General features: G+C 38.6%; 1 protein-coding gene across 1 annotated transcript in view; it reads left to right on the top strand.

Annotated features, from left to right (window-relative positions):
• stk33 (serine/threonine kinase 33) overlaps positions 1-14,462 on the top strand; it is a 34,462-nt gene extending 20,000 nt beyond the window's left edge. Inside the window, exons 7-14 of the mRNA XM_057835626.1 lie at positions 1,791-1,878; positions 2,062-2,137; positions 4,836-4,948; positions 5,087-5,172; positions 5,259-5,331; positions 10,373-10,515; positions 11,061-11,138; positions 13,134-14,462. Of these exons, the coding sequence (XP_057691609.1) occupies positions 1,791-1,878; positions 2,062-2,137; positions 4,836-4,948; positions 5,087-5,172; positions 5,259-5,331; positions 10,373-10,515; positions 11,061-11,138; positions 13,134-13,262 (786 nt within the window). The 3' untranslated portion in view covers positions 13,263-14,462. The remainder of the gene's footprint in view (positions 1-1,790; positions 1,879-2,061; positions 2,138-4,835; positions 4,949-5,086; positions 5,173-5,258; positions 5,332-10,372; positions 10,516-11,060; positions 11,139-13,133) is intronic.
• The last annotated feature ends 4,639 nt before the right edge of the window (positions 14,463-19,101 follow it).

Consider the following 19,101-nt stretch of genomic DNA (forward strand, 5'->3'; position numbering starts at 1 on the left):
GATCGAAACAAGGTAAGTACGCGATAATATCTCGCTAATGTCATGGCGTCTTTAATTCTGCTCTCGCGTGCTCTCATCTCCAGATAGGGTTTCGCTGTTTACATTTTTTTTTTTTAATGCTCTGCTGTTAAAAAATGTTCTTCCCCCAGAAAATTGAGATTTTAAGCTTTCCAATGATGCATCACACATGCATATCGGACAGTTTTGAAATTGGGCCAAATTGCGGGTCTAAGAGCGGAACTTCAAGTCACCTGAGTGTTTTCCGCCATATATATTTTTAAAATTAATAATAAATGCTGTATTTCTCAATATAATATTTGTATTTTTTTTCCTCTCTGCTTTTTCGGTGGATCGCACAGCCCACATGCTTTGTCCGAATGATGCCATTTTAACTTTACATATATTTTGACAGTCAAGGCCTGTCTCCCTTTGAAAATGCGTGGTGCAATATGAAGTGTAAAATACAACAGAGACCCCTGACGTTTGACCAGCTAAAGCAGTACATCAAGCCAGAATGGGAAAGAATTCCACTTACAAAGCTAAAACAATTAGTGTTCCCAATTCCCAAATGTTTTATTGAATGTTGTGAAACGAAAAGGTGAGATAACACTGTGGTAAACATCACCCTGTTCCAGCCTTTTCTGAATGTGTTGCCGCCATAACATTAATTAATGATTATTTGCTAAAAACAATAAAGTGTACCAGATTAAACATTAAACTCGTCTTTGTAGTGTATTCAATCAAATATAGGTTGAACATGATTTGCAAATCGCTGTTTTATCATAAACAGTGTTGTCACTACTGTAATCTGATTACTTTCTTTCAGTAACGAGTAATCTTATGCATTCATTTTTCCAAACTAGTAATCTGATTAAAGTTAGTTTCCTTAGTGTCTGTGCGTTACTATTTTGTTATTGCCTCATAATGTATGTAGAATGAAGAATATTGTAGTCATGTACGAAGAGCATTTTAAATAGAAAATGTTTGAAAGGTTCCCATTACGTGTTCTTTTCCATGGTAACTGCTCACAGTGACTTCCTGTTTTGGTCTCGAGTCACACGCGCAAAATTTTTTGGGATTGGGCAAGGCGTGTGCCAGCGCGAGTGCACATTCGAGCCGAGTGCAGCCAGCTGTTGAGATATGTGAGGGAATGTTCATCTGTGTGCGTCCATTAATGAACGTGAGGAATTTTCCTTCATTCTGGAGGGTTCCAGCGATAAGGTGGAGCTGCTACACGCGCTGCTGTTCCGTAGCTTTGCCATTACAATGGCACGTAGTCATCGCTCCAAAGTGGCAAGCATTGTTTACATCTTATTTGTGTTGCACATTTATGCCATGAAGTGACGTGTTTGTTTGGCATCTTTGGGATGTGTGGTAAATCGGATTGAGTGGAAAGTGCTAAGTTGCCGCTAAGTTTTGTGGCCAAATTGACAGCGTGTGTGTACGGCGTACTTCCTTTGTGTTTACGTATTGCACGGTGCAATTAATTTCTGTATTGGTAAATGGACTGTACTTATATAGCGCATTTATCTGCATGTTTACCATGCCCAAAGTGCTTTACATTAGCACACATTTACCCGTTCGCGCACACATTCACACACTAATGGGGCTGCTGCCATGCAAGGCGCTGTCAACCCATTGGAGGCAAATCAGGGTTCATAACGTCCCACATTCATTGGAATTGTGATTGTACACTAGTGCCATATAAATGGTTAACTATACCTTATTTGAATGATATTTTAAATCCTTATTGAACAATGAGATGATGTGATTTTCTTTCCTCCAACCAGGTTGCAGACTTTGGTTTATCAGTGAAGACATATGGTGTCGGCAGTGAAAGCATTCTGTCGGACGTTTGCGGGACTCCAATCTATATGGGTATGACAGCAGTATCGTCTCATAGTGATGATGATTGCAAGCGTGGTACCATGCGCAGTGTGGGCGCCTGCTGTCGGCCCTCTTTGATTCCCCCGCTGGGGGGCCTGAAGCTGGGACTTAATTAGCTGGGGTTGTAAATGTGATCTTGTCATTTTAAAAATCATTCCATGTTCCTAATTATAGCTCCTGAAATGATGAGCCAACGTGGTTACACACACTGGTGTGATATGTGGAGCGTAGGCGTCATTATGTATATTTTGTAAGTATACACTGAAAGTTAAGTTTGAGTTCAAATTCCTGTTAAGTGAAAATATTTCTAAATTTAACACACCACAATTGGAATTTAACTCATTTAAATTATTGTCTGCCATTGACTGATGGCATTAGACGTCCAATCCATTTTAACTGTGAGAGTTTGGCTGGCAGATGTCTAACGTCATCAATGATACTGAAACATGAGCATTCACAGCCAGTCCTTCCAGTTTAAATGAATTTGATGCCTCCCATTGACAGACGAGTTAAATACTATGAAAAACAAATCTACTTTAGGGTGTTATATTATTAAAATGTCATTAATTTATAATTTTACTTATTCTTAAAAAACAAAAACAAAAAAAAAATTATTTTACTGTATAAACATACACAGTGGTACCTTGACATACGTTTGCTCCGACACACGATCTTTTCCACATTCAACGTAAAATTTGACTCGCCATTTGTTTCTACATCCGACGACATGCTCGAAATATGACGATTTATAACAGCACTGTAATTTCTGTGTTTACCTGCAAGACGGATGCACGGCGGATTTTCTGGTGAGAGAAATCAACATGGGTTCCATGAATATTAGTGCAGGTGGTGAAAAAGGGGAAAAGTTGAAATGAAATGAAGGCGGAAATGAATACGGCCGTAGAATGTCTACGATCACGACGGTCCTCCTCCGACCTCCGTTCGTCAGTCTTTATAGCTTAAGGTGTCAGTTATTATTATTGAAACATCGCCTAAAAAATAACCCAGCTTCGTCATGTTTTTAATCATTTATTTCAGAACTTGTGCAACACAACATGCCTGCTGTCTGCCGCAGCTGAACATGAAAAGCGAAAGTAAAAATTCCTCTCTCGCTCTCTCATGTCAGCCACGCGCTGCGTTTAGGTACACCACGCAAAACACATCCGCCACATTAGAACCCTATTGGTTATGTTATTATAGGTACTATTATTATTATTACTACTATATTATTATTCAGATTTTTATCCATAATTTATTTCTTTTACTCTGTATAATTGCTATTTGCAATAATACCACCAGTATTTATTAAGGATTTAGTGGGTTTTCGGGGTGTGGAAGGAATTATCATGTATTCTTATGGGAAAATCCTGCTTGACATACGATCATTTCGACTTACAAACAAGGTCCTAAAAAGAATTAACTTTGTATTTAGAGGTACCACCGTATATGTGTATATATAATTATAATTTAGACCTAGCGTCCACATATGCGATCATTACCTTTTGGGTCATGAAGGTCACACCGCTATGCCAAATGTCAATATTGTGGCCTACATGACCCATAATGTGATGTCCTCGTATGTGGATGCCAGGTCTTTATGGGGTTACGTTTTTTTTTCTAAATTAACTAGGGCTGTCAAATTTATGTCGTTAACTGGCGGTAATTAATTTTTTAAATTAATCACGTTAAAATATTTCACTCATTTAATGCACGCGCTTTACGACCCACTCATGTATCCTCGCATACAGACTACAATGGCGCCATTTGAGAGCTAAGAGGCAGAGGAGTGGACATTCATTGGGGCCGTGTTACTTATTGGCATAAGCTTTGGCGTCTCTTCTACAACAATTATAACTATTGTGGGAACGGGGAAGAATGACAGGAGATCTTTTTCTTAACCCCCTGTATTGACTACAACGCAGAGAAGATATACCATTTGCAGCCACCACTGACAGTCATGGTTGCCCAACTTCCCATCATGCATTTGGGCGGAACAGTTAAGCCGCTACAGTATCGTTTACTGAAAGCACAACAAAAATAATATTCCTATCAAAAAAAAAATGTTAACAAAAAGAAAAGCGCTCAATGCAAAGAGAACTGGCATTCCCAATCAAAATAGCTATGCAAAATAAAACTCAGACTTCTGTCAAACTCTATTCAAACATTTCGTTTAGCTCAACAAATACACTAGATGGCAATATTTAGTCACAATATACAAACTATCAGAGGTCTCGTACATTGTGAAGTCAACACTCAAATGAACGTAAGGTACAATGAACCCGGAGGCTACAGCGTCAGTCGAAGGGCAAAACGCACGAGAAAAACTTGGCTAGATCTCTAATTAATTTAAAACTCGCCTTTGACACCTTGTGGTGTCTTTCAATCACTAACTTCCACAATGGCGAGCTATTTATTTTTTGACTGAAAATTTTACAAATTTTATTAAAACAAAAACATACAGAGGGGTTTTAATATAAAATTACTATAACTTGTACTCACATTTATCTTTTAAGAATTACAAGTCTTTCTTTCCATGGATCCCTTTCACAGAAAGAATGTTAATAATAATGCCATCTTGTGGATTTATTGGTATAATAAACAAGTACAGTACTTATGTACAGTATGTTGAATGTATATGTCCGTCTTGTGCCTTATCTTTCCATTCCAACAATAATTACAGAAAAATGTGGCATATTTTAGAGATGGTTTGAATTGCGATTAATTACGATTAATTTTTAAGCTGTGATTAACTCGATTAAAAATTTTAATTGTTTGACAGCCCTAAAATTAACAAAAAGTCTCTTGCCCTCAAGGGTTAAGGTTAAAAATGTAGTTTATCACATTTGGCCTGAGTTTTAAAAATTATAGGCTTTACTGTAACTCGCATACACACAGTTTGTTCTAACATAGACTATGAATACATAATTTCCTTCTGCATCCTCCAACAGGCTGTGTGGGGAGCCTCCGTTTGTGTCCAAATCAAAAGAAAACCGACTTAAGGAGATTAGAACAATAGGAGTTCAATTTTCTTCACCCATCTGGGACACCGTCAGTGATGCAGGTGACAGTTTATATCACATTGCCTTTTCTAAACACCCACAAGTTAAATGTAATGCACCAGGCTTCCAGTAAGAGGAAAGCATTTGCGTCACAGAAAAAAATGCTTGACATGCCTCGAATGACTTGACTTTGTCAACAGCCAAAACGGTAGTGACGTGCCTCCTAAAAGAGAACCCCGCTTACCGCATGTCAGCTAATCAGTTACGGGACAACCCGTGGATTACAGTAAGACACCTGAGCCTTCTCACCACATTCACAAAGCACCCACATAAAAGCCATGAGGAGCGCTTACGGGTGGCTCTGTTTAACAGGGTGATACCAGCACGCCTGCATTGCCTCTCAACGCACTGGAAATGATGCACAACTTCCACCGACAGGAGAAAAGTAAGACCAATCTAATTCAAATCACACTGTGCTTCCCCACCCATAGAAGAATAGTTAGGACTAATTTTTCCCCTTTTCCAACCTTTTTTCTCTATTCCAATGTAAGAATTTGGGGTGCCTCACAGTGACATGTGAGTCTGTTTATTATATTTTTTGGGCAGGTTGAAACCAAGAAATGAATACCATGTGTATTGCCAACATACTTGGCCAGTAGGACTATTCTCATTATCTTCTATCACAATCACATAATCACAAATTATTCTGGTCATGACTGAATACAAACTCATTTATGACCTGTTTTGTTTCCCCACCCCCAATTGAATTTTGTAATCAACCGCTAAAATAAGTAAAAAGTAAGTCTCGGCAAGCACAGTTAAGTATTTTAATCACGTATTAACATCAGTGCCACCAGAAAAACAGTGAGGCTTTTTGTCTGCATTCTGAACAGGTTCAATTGAGACTGTAATGCCTCAATACAAAGCAGAACCCAGCATTTATTCAGAGTGCTGTCCATTAGAGTGGTGGCGTTATTATGGTTTTGACGAACCACTCTCTTTTGATTGACCTGAAAGCAGAAGGCAGTTTAGAGGGATTTTTTTGCAAGGAATTAGTCCTGGTTTTGAGTCCAAACGAAGGGAGTTTGGCCTGCATGGGGGTTGTTGGCCTGCTGCAGGTCAACAAGGAAGGACTGGGAGGAAAGCAGGAGATGAGAAAAAGGACAGCACAAAGGGCATGAGCTCAAAAATAATGTTTCAAAACTACAGATATACTTTGTACATCATATCAATAATATTTATATTGCATAATAAAATTTACATGTATATATTAACAGTGGTATGAAAATGTATCTGAACCTTTTGGAGTTTCTCACATTTATGCATAAAATCACCATCAAATGTGATCTGATCTTTGTCAAAATCACACAGATGTAAAAACAGAGTCTGCTTTAACTCTAACCACCCAAACATTTATAGTTTTTCATATTTTAATGAGGATAGCATGCAAACAATGACAGAAGGGGGAAAATAAGTAAGTGAACTCTCTGCCTAAGGAGACTTAAGAGCAATTGAAACCAATTTTTACCAAACATTTTAAGTCAGGTGTGTGCCCAATCACTGATGAGTGGTTTAAAGCTGCCAGCCCACTATACAACACATACCAGTTAAGAATTGTCTTGATGAGAAGCATTGTCTGATGTGCAACATGGCTCGGTCAAAAGAGCTCTCTGAAGACCTGCGATCAAGGATTTTTGATTTTTATAAAGCTGGGAAAGGATACAAAACCATCTCTAAAAGTCTGGATGTTCATCAAACGACAGTCAGAGAAGTTGTCTACAGCTTGGGCGTCCACCAAAGATGACGCCGACAGTTCAGCGCAGAATACTCAGAGAGGTAAAAAATAACCCTTGAGTGTCTGTTAAAGACTTACAGAAATCAGTGGCACAGTCCAATGTCTCTGTATCTAAAACTATGACCAAGAATGGTGTTTATGGGAGGACTCCACGTAGGAAGCCACTGCTGTCTAAAAAAAACATTGTTGCTCATTTAATGTTTGCAAAAAGGCACTTGGACACTCCACAGAAAGTTTGGCAAAATATTTTGTGGACGGGTGAAACCAAAGTTGAATTGTTTGGGAGTAACACACGACGTCATATATGGAGGAAAAATGGAACAGCTCACCAACATCAACACTTCATCCCCACCGTGAATCATAGTGGAGGGAGCATCATGATTTGGGGCTGTTTTGCTGCCTCAGGGCCTGGACAACTTGCAATCATTAATGGAAGAATGAATTCAAAAGTTTATCAGGATGTTTTGCAGGAAAACCTGAGGGCGTCTGTCAGACAGTTGAAGCTAAAAAGAGGATGGATGCTGCAACAACACAGTGATCCAAAACACAGAAGTAAATCAACTCAAGAATAGTTTCAGGAGTACAAAATACACTTTCTCGAGTGGCCAAGTCAAAGTCCGGACTTGAACCCCATTGAGATGCTGTGGCATGACCTCAAGACAGCGATTCATCCTAGACACCGCATGAATCTGACTGAACTACAGCAGTTTTGTAGAGAAGAATAGGCCAAGATTAGTCCGATCGATGTGCCAGACAGATCTGCAGCTAAGGTGTGTGTGTGGGGGGGGTGTTCTATGAAAACCTTGAAATGTTTGGGTGGTTTTGGTTAAATCACACACTGTTTTTTCATCTGTTTGATTTTGACAAAGATCAGATCACATTTGATGGTGATTTTATGCATACATGTGAGAAATTCCAAAAGGTTGAGACCACTGTATAATATATACAAATATACATTTAATATGTATTTGCTTAATTTAATTTCTGCCCCTGCTGCTGAAAAATACTAGGAGATTTAGGTATGACTGTTACTCAGTGTTTTTAATCTTATTTTAAAAAGTAGTTATATTTACAAATTCCTTCTCCCTAAAAGTGAATGAGTTAGTAACTCAGTCACCTCAATGTAAGAGTAATTAGTTACCCAGCAAAGTAACTGATGTTTTTTTTCCCCGTTACTTTTCATGTTTTACACGTTAATACATTATATATTCTATCACATCTTTCACGTCAGAGATGTTTATATTAACTGACTGAAGAATAAAAACACTAAATACATTATTTTAGAACAGTTGGTATTTATTTGGATCAAATACAGTGCCTTGCAAATGTATTCGGCCCCTTTGAACCTTGCAACCTTTCGCCACATTTCAGGCTTCAAACATAAAGATATAAAATTTTAATGGTTTGTCAAGAATCAACAACAAGTGGGACACAATCGTGAAGTGGAACAAAATTTATTGGATAATGTAAACATTTTTAACAAATAAAAAACTGAAAAGTGGGGCGTGCAATATTATTCGGCCCCCTTGCGTTAATACTTACCTTTTGCTCCAATTACAGCTGCAAGTCGCTTGGGGTATGTTTCTATCAGTTTTGCACATCGAGAGACTGACATTCTTGCCCATTCTTCCTTGCAAAACAGCTCGAGCTCAGTGAGGTTGGATGGAGAGTGTTTGTGAACAGCAGTCTTCAGCTCTTTCCACAGATTCTCGGTTGGATTCAGGTCTGGACTTTGACTTGGCCATTCTAACACCTGGATACGTTTATTTTTGAACCATTCCATTGTAGATTTGGCTTTATGTTTTGGATCATTGTCCTGTTGGAAGAAAAATCTCCGTCCCAGTCTCAGGTCTTGTGCAGATACCAACAGGTTTTCTTCCAGAATGTTCCTGTATTTGGCTGCATCCATCTTCCCGTCAATTTTAACCATCTTCCCTGTCCCTGCTGAAGAAAAGCAGGCCCAAACCATGATGCTGCCACCACCATGTTTGACAGTGGGGATGGTGTGTTCAGGGTGATGAGCTGTGTTGCTTTTACGCCAAACATATCGTTTTGCATTGTGGCCAAAAAGTTCAAATTTGGTTTCATCTGACCAGAGCACCTTCTTCCACATGTTTGGTGTGTCTCCCAGGTGGCTTGTGGCAAACTTTAAACGAGACTTTTTATGGATATCTTTGAGAAATGGCTATTTTCTTCTTGCCACTCTTCCATAAAGGCCAGATTTGTGCAGTGTACGACTGATTGTTGTCCTATGGACAGACTCTCCCACCTCAGCTGTAGATCTCTGCAGTTCATCCAGAGTGATCATGGGCCTCTTGGCTGCATCTCTGATCAGTTTTCTCCTTGTTTGAGAAGAAAGTTTGGAAGGACGGCCGGGTCTTGGTAGATTTGCAGTGGTCTGATGCTCCTTCCATTTCAATATGATGGCTTGCACAGTGCTCCTTGAGATGTTTAAAGCTTGGGAAATCTTTTTGTATCCAAATCCAGCTTTAAACTTCTCCACAACAGTATCTCGGACCTGCCTGGTGTGTTCCTTGGTTTTCATAATGCTCTCTGCACTTTAAACAGAACCCTGAGACTATCACAGAGCAGGTGCATTTATACGGAGACTTGACTACACACAGGTGGATTCTATTTATCATCATCGGTCATTTAGGACAACATTGGATCATTCAGAGATCCTCACTGAACTTCTGGAGTGAGTTTGCTGCACTGAAAGTAAAGGGGCCGAATAATATTGCACGCCCCACTTTTCAGTTTTTTATTTGTTAAAAAAGTTTAAATAATCCAATAAATGTTGTTCCACTTCACGATTGTGTCCCACTTGTTGTTGATTCTTGACAAAAAAATTAAATTTCATATCTTTATGTTTGAAGCCTGAAATGTGGCGAAAGGTTGCAAGATTCAAGGGGGCCGAATACTTTTGCAAGGCACTGTATATTACAGTCTGTTAAGAAAACACACATGTAAACTGACCATTAACCAGTGCAAATCTCTGAATCTGTATGTTTGGCCTACTGCACAATAAGCAGACACTATCCATAAATATCCTGTGAAATAACAATATTAAATATTGAAAATAATTCAAGTTTGAGAACGCTACCTTTGAAATTCCCTGGCTCGTCACCATTATCGCTGTCTTGTTATGTTTGCCAGAGCGTGTAGTGAATCAGGCGTAGGTTTGGTGGTGCGTCCCCTCTTCCCATCCCTGAGGGCCGGTTGATGGGAGCGCGGGTGGCCCGGGGGACCACCCTGGATCCCGGGGGGTGACGTTGGCTCCTCTGCTGGATGGATGGGCTGTACTGCAAGCCCATTACATTAAACAGCAAACAACAAACATTAAAACTGTTCAGACCAACCGGACACTTAAACTTCCATTCTCCGTGTCAAACAGCTGAAACACTGCTGTTACTACTCCTTATAACTTTTGAATTCATTAATGATTTGTGAGACAATACAATGAATCGCAAAAATGTCATGCTACTAATTGTGATTGAATATTTTAGCAATATTTTAATCGTTGCCCAGTCCTACTAAAAAATTAATATTTTTTTGTTCGCAGAGTGAAAATAGGAGGGTAACTCTCTCATTATAGAAAAGAAAACAATGAAAGACACTTAACACACATTGGGAAAGTTATCCTAAACAAAGCAAAGAGTTTCAAGGCCGTGTTATCATGCGTCGATGACAGGTACGCAGGATTCAGGCTTCCCCGAGGACCCTTCCCATGTTTCCTGCGAGTATTTGTCAGCGTCGCCAGAAGTCAAAAGCAACGGCTTGAACCACGACGAGCTCTGCGACTCTTACTGCGCACCGTCCACGTCCAACCAAGCGGTACTTTGCATTTATTCATTTCTTTACTGAGGATCTGTATTGCCCTCATGTAAACATGATATCAAATTTCTATTAAAAAGGGATTTGCGTTTTAGTCGGCAGCGTACACATTTTACATTCTGATGATAAAGGACCCTGTGCTTAGCAGTTCCTATTCGTAAACATAATTTGTCACTTTCCGGCTGGCGACAGGTACATAAGCAGATAAAACGAAAATTTCCTTTCAAAGTGGAAAAACTACACGAGAGGACAAACTTTATGCGGCTGTATTTAAAGCGTGCATTCGTCTGCGCGCAGGATTATACACTAAACTAAACTCATTTTCACAACAGTTTGCGGAGTGCCGAAATTGGATCAATCCGATAAACGTGAAACAGGATTTTTTAAATGAAAATGTTTTGACCTTGACACCACAACAACAATATTAATAGAACATGAAACACCTCTTGATAAAAGTTACACAGCTATATAAGTGCTTTATTTGTACTGTGGAATTATTGATTGCCATTTTGTTGTTTTTGATTCATGTTTTTGCTTAACTTCAGACTAAAGATGACAACGACCAACAACAGGACAAAGGCAAAATCACTTCTGGGGCTCCGGTACAACCCACCACACCACAAGTATGTTGACTACTTCCACTTTATTTATTTATTTATTTATATTCATCATGATTTCACTGATTTTATTTCATTATCTTCTGATTAATGCCCTTTGCCTTGGCATTGGTTCTACAACCAATAAATTTAGTTGGAAATGTGCCGATTCCAAAACCCCGTGGGAGGGTGTGTTCCTGGCAGCATTGGGTGTTTTGTGGCAAACTCTGAACGCGTCATATCCCAGATGTGCTGGCATTGTTATAGCATTCTCTTCGGTGGTCGGTGACACACACGTCACGGCCGATGAAACCTTGATAAATGCGCTTTCCTGGAAGTCTGGGACACTTGAAAAATAGGTCTCACGCCTCCAATTAGTAAGCTAAATGAGATCTGGGTGTACGTTACTGTGGAACTGTAATTCACAACTACAACAAAAAACTATTGCGTCCTCGGCAAAACTAAAGCTTTTTACAAGGCTATTCTAATCTCTCCTACTCCTTGAAATACGACTCGCTGTGCAACAAGTGGAATCGATTGAGAGCCAGGCGAGTGGGTCGAGTCCTAGCAGCGACGAAGCCGAGTGAAGTCGCTCCCAGACGGATTAAATGGCGACTGGAAGCTGGGGGTGTGGAAGTCGCGGAAAAAGGAATTGGTCAACTTTCGGTCTTCAAAACCGAAAACATTTTGAGCTATTTTCGTCCGATAGTTTTCGGTGCCGAATTTTTGGTCAAATCTCTACTTTTTTGTCTTTTTCAGATCACATCAACGCTGCATTATTTAGCGTTTGCTTGATTAGATAGTTTATTTCATCCTACTTTGTGTATAGTGAGTTTGACATTTGACATCTCTAAAGATATGAATGCCTTTGAATGTATTTTTTGGCTCACAATTAAAGGGAAAGACAATAGCTAATATAAATGACGTTCATAAGAAAGATGGTTGCTCAAAGTATTTAAGTATGGTAATGACAAACTTCCTAGCCCTCAGTTAATGGCAAAAATACTGTTTAAACTAAAAATAATAAGTGTTTATGAGTACAGCCATTTTGTGTCGTGAGTTATTCCCACATACATACACACTGAAAGACTCAAGCACAGTTTCATGTGTTAATGGGTGTTAACCATGTCACAAAGGAGGGCGGACAGTCTGGGATGCTCACATTTGATTGGCTGTAATAGAACCAGCATTGATAAAATATTATGACATATACAGGTATGTTATAAATTATTATATGACACGAGGGGTCACTTCCTGAAAATGCAGGCTGTATTTACATTTTCCTCCACTATATACACATCAGAAGGTAAAATTCTGTATATTTTCAATTTATTAGACTCCCTGTCTTGGGATGTACATGATAAAGGTGTTTTCTTTCCACCAATACCTTTCTAGTTAATTATATATCATTTTCTTTTAAAAATAAATCAGAATAAATAAATTATTTATTTAAAAATGAATATGTAAAAATAAATGAAATCCATGTTTTTGAGGTTATTTTAACCAAAAACCCACTTAACTGTAACAATTTATACACATTTGTTGTTGTTTTGGATGAAATTAATCACACTGACACCCACACCCCCTCCATAAGTTCTTGGCTGCAACTGACACCGACAGACGTCCATTCCATTTGAAATGGATTGGACGTCTATCATCGTCAATGGCAGTGAATGGGTTAAGGGCAATTTAGGTTGTCAAAAAATACCTGAACATCTGTGTTTGTACAATGATCAAGTGTACATTGTAACATGTACAACATACCAGACACGTAATCTTTGGGAACACGTTGAAATCTAATAATTTTATTGTGTATTGTGTTTATTGTGTTTTGTGAGACTTAACATGACTCCCAGGAAAAAAGACCCAATTCATACCCATATTGGTGAGTATTGTTTTCACCACTAGATGGTGGCAAAGTAACCTTTCACCGAAGCTGCAAACACATGCCTGTGCTCATTTTTTTATATTAATGAATGTGATTGACAGTTGTGTTATGTAATCTGATTATGATGCCCACAGACTGGCGTGAAACCGCGCTCACAGCCTCTGATCCCGCTCAAGTCCCAGCGCAAGACCTCGGTGAAGAAAGCGGCACCAGTCCCCCATCAAAACGGACAGAGATCTCCTCCGCCTCCTCTCAAAGTATGACTGACTGTAAGAGACTGTGAAAACAGGACTAAAGGCGCAGCTGCGCCTGGTGGGACAAAAAAGAAACTTAAAAAAAAAACATAGATTTAGTGTTTCCTCTATTTAATGATAAATGGTTTAAGCAGGGAAGTGGAAAAAATAGTGCAATATGATAGGAATGAGTAGGGATAAACTGGTGGTGGCCGTGCCAAAAAACAGTACTGTGCTCTTATTGGCCACTTTGTTGGGGTACACCTATACAAATTCTCCGTTCTGAGAGCTATTTAACAATGTACTGTACAATGCAGATGACACATCTGTCTCATACTGAGAGCTGTTTCTAATGTTTTGGTCACAAAATAAATACATTACAGGTGTACCTGTTGCCACACTTGATATCTACTATGTGAATCCAGAATGTCTACTCTCCCATCCTATTTTTGCCAAAGGGCCTTGTCGGTCTGTGCGGGACAGAGCAGAATCGACTACGCAAATGTTGACTTTTCCACCACCAGCCGTTGCCAGGCTGCCCAAACAATACAGACACTCTTTTAGGTATTCAAATACACTTTGCACATACAGAAATTATACAACAACTGTCAGTGGTGGCGTCTAAAAATACACCTCTAAGTGCGCAATCTAACTCTTTTACTTGCCATTGACGGTGATAGACGTCCAATTCATTTCAACATTGAGGGTTGCCAGTGACTGATCCCAAAGTTGACAAGACTTCATATTCTTTGGATTAAGTACAGTAGATGATATACCGTGAAAAAACACATATCGATGAAGCTCCCACACTTTTCCAGTTCATCACTCTAGGAAACGCCCCCAAATTACATAAATCTTAATGAAATAAAAATGTGTCAAGTGAAGTAAAAACATTTTAAGAGGCTTATTATTAAAAATTGTATTATTTTGCTTTATAACAGGGTTTTTGCAAGTTTTAACCACTGAATTTTAACACCCACTTAGAACCAAATTTAATGCCAATTCTGGGCCAAATTTCACAATCAAGCAATGAATCAGGGTTGTAAATCACCAATCTAATGACGATACAATATAGATTCTTTGGACAACGATAGAATATTTGCCAATAATACAGTGCCTGCTGTGGTTCCACTAATGGCCTTTGATCGATCTAATACGATGACATTTTTGACAAATTTGCTGCCAGTAAATTTCATACAGTGCCTTGCAAAAGTATTCGGCCCCCTTGAATCTTGCAACCTTTCGCCACATTTCAGGCTTCAAACATAAAGATATGAAATGTAATTTTTTTGTCAAGAATCAACAACAAGTGGGACACAATCGTGAAGTGGAACAACATTTATTGGATAAATGCCTGGTGCGTTCCTTGGTTTTCATAATGCTCTCTGCACTTTAAACAGAACCCTGAGACTATCACAGAGCAGGTGCATTTATACGGAGACTTGATTACACACAGGTGGATTCTATTTATCATCATCGGTCATTTAGGACAACATTGGATCATTCAGAGATCCTCACTGAACTTCTGGCGTGAGTTTGCTGCACTGAAAGTAAAGGGGCCGAATAATATTGCACGCGCCACTTTTCAGTTTTTTATTTGTTAAAAAAGTTTAAATTATCCAATAAATGTTGTTCCACTTCACGATTGTGTCCCACTTGTTGTTGATTCTTGACAAAAAATTAAAATTTTATATCTTTATGTTTGAAGCCTGAAATATGGCGAAAGGTTGCAAGATTCAAGGGGGCCGAATACTTTTGCAAGGCACTGTATATTTGAATGACAAAACGGTTTATCTGAAAGATGGCAATGTTTATCAATATTTCGCATTTTTATCTATTTTGATTTGATTATGCATAACCAATCGAATTATCGACGCAGATCGATATTTTTAAACAGCTAGTTTTTGTTACATTGACCCTGTATTTTAGCTGGGTGTGCATCTCTGATTAAGGCCATGTCTACACGTAGCAGGGTATTTGGCATGAAGAAGAACTTTTTCTACGGTTTGGCCTATCATCCACACGCACATTTAAACCAGTGTTCTTAAAAACGCTGTCCAAAGAGAAGATGTGCGAATTCTGCGTTTGTGGCGCCATCGTGTGGACACTGACAACTGAAGATTACTGTAGAACGTCACTGACTGCGACAAATTTTGTCCAAACGTCACACCAATGTGTAAATTAGACAGATGCTTTTTTTTCCTTCCATTTATTTACAAGCACTTGCAGTGCTTCATATTGAAGAACACATGCGAAGGATGGGGGTAGTATGGACAATTTTTTTTCGTGCATTGTTATTAATGTACTTGAAAATGAATGAATGCGGTTGGCTGTGGAAGCTTTTTTTCTACAAATGTGCAGGTGTCGACGTAATTATTTTTTCCCGACATATTAGGGCAGGATCCTCGGTTTAAAAAAAAAAAAAAAACCCTGCTATGTGTCGACATGGCCTTAGTTTTAATGCACCACATTGTGTTTCTATTGGGGAGTAGCTTTTTATTTTCAACTTTACTTCTAAACACCTATTTCAAAAAGACCTAGAATACACAACTGCAATCATAAAATATCCCGCTCAAATTAGTCACAGTCTGAAGTTCAATGTCTCAACCTCTACCTATCTTTCAGAGTACGTTTTTGTTCAGCAGGTATCTTTGTGTGCGCGTGTATCTCATAGTAAATCATGATGAACAATTTCACTTTTATGACATGAAAAGACCAAATACTTGGATGTTGAATGAAGACGAGATTCCAAAGACTGCAGCGAGCGATGCTGTGACCTCTCAATTTCAAATCGCCTATAAAGCAGCAGCCGTTCCCGCTCGATGTCAAAACAGAAAGACTGTCACACAGGCTGGTTCTGCTCTGTGTGAATGCAGAGGATTGGGACTGAGGGCACCGCGGCTCTAATCTTGTTTGGAGGCCATTGAAAACAGCTAGAGCTACTTTGAGGGCGCTTCTATTCAAGCACAGGTTTTTTCCACTGTAGAGAGAATAATCCCTCGCATAGATACAACATTAAAGTAGCCAAGCAGAACACACAGAGGCTGAATTTCAAATCCACCCATTTGCATCTTGGAAGTGTGTGAGTGCCAGCAATGGGGCCGTTTTCTCTTGTGTTCAAAAGCAACCGTCTTGTTAAATACTCAGCTAATTTCTCACACAAGGAACTCCGAAATATGCAAAGTTTCTTTTCCTCTCACTAAATTTGAAATGATTCTCATGACAGGTTTTGAGAATGAAAACCATAAAATATTAAGTTTCTCATCATTGCATTCTAATGATAAAGTTAGGGTAACGTTATTGTTTCATGCAAATCTTGTTGACGTTTACAACTTGTGATTTTGTTTGCATTGTACAATTACAACTTGATTGTTCATTAACTCTGATGCTGCACATTGTCTTAAATAAAAATAAAAAAAAGCTTTTGTTGTTGTCTTTGAACTGAATAAATGATCATTAGAAACAATGCAGTAGTTTTGTTTTACTTATTAATACATCCCAATATATTCATTGAAATCCAGTTATAGTGTATATCACTTCTGCACAATGATAATCATGTAACCTCCATATTTTGTGAGTTAATAATCAAATAATCTCTGGAATGGACACTGGCTGTCTCGATTGTGACAGGTGACTGAGATAGTTTGAATTTGGGGACCTCATTACTTCATAACTGCGCTAACAAATGTAAAATTTCTGGGTCGTGGTCATGGTTTGTGTCCGTTTTTGCAGTTGAGTTACTGAGAAATCTATTTTGTTTGATCATTAAGGAGCAAGCTAGGAAGAGAGGTCTTCTGAAATGTGGGAACACTATAATCTAATCGCTCCTGTTACGCTCTGTCTACAAATAAGTAACATAGGAAATGTAATTCGCTAACTGTTGCATAGCAAGCAAAAGTAAAGTTCAGTAGAGATACTTTTAATGCCAGGAGGTTAAAGAATGCCTCAGCAGATGCAACATTGGAGGTTCAGCGATACTTGACTGAACCACTACTGGAAAGAGCAGAAAACCCACTCATTTACTGGCAGAACCATCAAAATGTGTAACCTCATCTTTTCCAGTTAACAAAACATTGTTATGCACACGAGCATCATCTATGCTTTGTGAGCGAGTATTTTCCAAATGTGGAGAAGTTGTGAACAAAAGCAGAAATTGACTCAGTCCAAAAAGTGTTCAAATAATAATGCACGTACCTCAATAAAAACCTTTGAGTATTCCCCATCCCACATAATGGCCGTAGTTGCACAAGCATACCGTCATCCCACGCCTCCACATGGCTTTTATCAGTAGCACAAAACAAACATTTCTAAATTTTTATTTGTAATTTTTTATTCTTTATTTGTAAATAGTCACCCTCTTTAAATATTCGTGTAAGCCAGGGGTGTCCACACTTTTTGCAAAGGGGGCCAGATTTGGTGTGGTAAAACTGTGGAGGGCCGACCTTGGCTGACGTCCTTTACGTAGAACAATATATTTAAGAAAATTTTAGCAAGCTATTCTGTGTGTCACATTTGCTTTATTATTATTTTTTAGTTAATTTAGGGCTGTCAAAATGATCGCGTTAACGGGAGGTAAATAATTTTTAAAAATTAATCACGTTAAAATATTTGACGCAATTAACCCACATGCCCCGCTCAAACAGATTAAAATGACAGCACAGTGTCATGTCCACTTGTTACTTGTTTTTTGGTGTTTTGTCGCTCATTGCTGGCGCATGGGTGCGACTGATTTTATGGGTTTCAGCACCAGTAGCATTGTGTAATTATTGACATCAACAATGGAGAGCTACTAGTTTATTTTTTGATTGAAAATTTTACAAATTTTTAGGGCTGTCAAACGATTAAAATTTTTAATCGAGTTAATTACAGCTTAAAAATTAATTAATCGTAATTAATCGCAATTAATCGCAATTCAAACCATCTATAAAATATGCCATATTTTTCTGTAAATTATTGTTGGAATGGAAAGATAAGACAAGATGGATATATACATTCAACATACGGTACATAAGGACTGTATTTGTTTATTATAACAATAAATCAACAAGATGGCATTAACATTATTAACATTCTGTTAAAGTGATCCATGGATAGAAAGACTTGTAGTTCTTAAAAGATGAATAATAGTACAAGTTATAGAAATGTTATATTAAAACGCCTCTTAAAGTTTTCGTTTTAATAAAATTTGTAAAATTTTCAATCAAAAAATAAACTAGTAGCCCTATTCTGTTCTCAATGTGTGTGAGTACACAAATTGACAGATAGCGAACATAAGTTCCAAAAAGAAATCAGACGGTGTGGCAAAGTTGCATGGGCTTTACTGAAGTCATCCCTTTTTGACAGGAGCACGTTTCTTGTTTTTTTGTAAAACTGAAAATAACAAGGCAATGTGTCAATAACTTGCATATATCACAAAATAACATAAAATGTACACACACGTGTCCATTTGAGCAGTAGCACTAGCCAATTAGCTCATAAGCATCTAACAATGTAACTGCATTTCACCATATATGTGAACAAATTCAAATACACATCATCAATAACTATCTAATGCTCATGAATATAAACAAAGGAGGAATATAACTCACAAGCGATGCATGTATTAGACACAAACAGTGAGATGGGGCTATGAGAACTTCCACTGAATACTGGATGCGGACGTTAGCTGGTCTGAATAGCACTGTCTATTAGTGATGTGCCCTACTGTGCCGAGGCGCCGATGCGTGTGCCGAGTAAACCGGAAAAAAAATCTGCAAAGCGCGCATCGAGGCATGTGTTGATTACGCTTGTGGCCACGCCCAAAGCCTCGGAAGGCACGTTGCTACGTCCGAAGCCTCACGAGACGGGCTTCCTACGTCATCGCCAACAC

The sequence above is a fragment of the Corythoichthys intestinalis genome, chromosome 1, assembly GCF_030265065.1.
Source record: "Corythoichthys intestinalis isolate RoL2023-P3 chromosome 1, ASM3026506v1, whole genome shotgun sequence".
NCBI lineage: Eukaryota > Metazoa > Chordata > Actinopteri > Syngnathiformes > Syngnathidae > Corythoichthys > Corythoichthys intestinalis.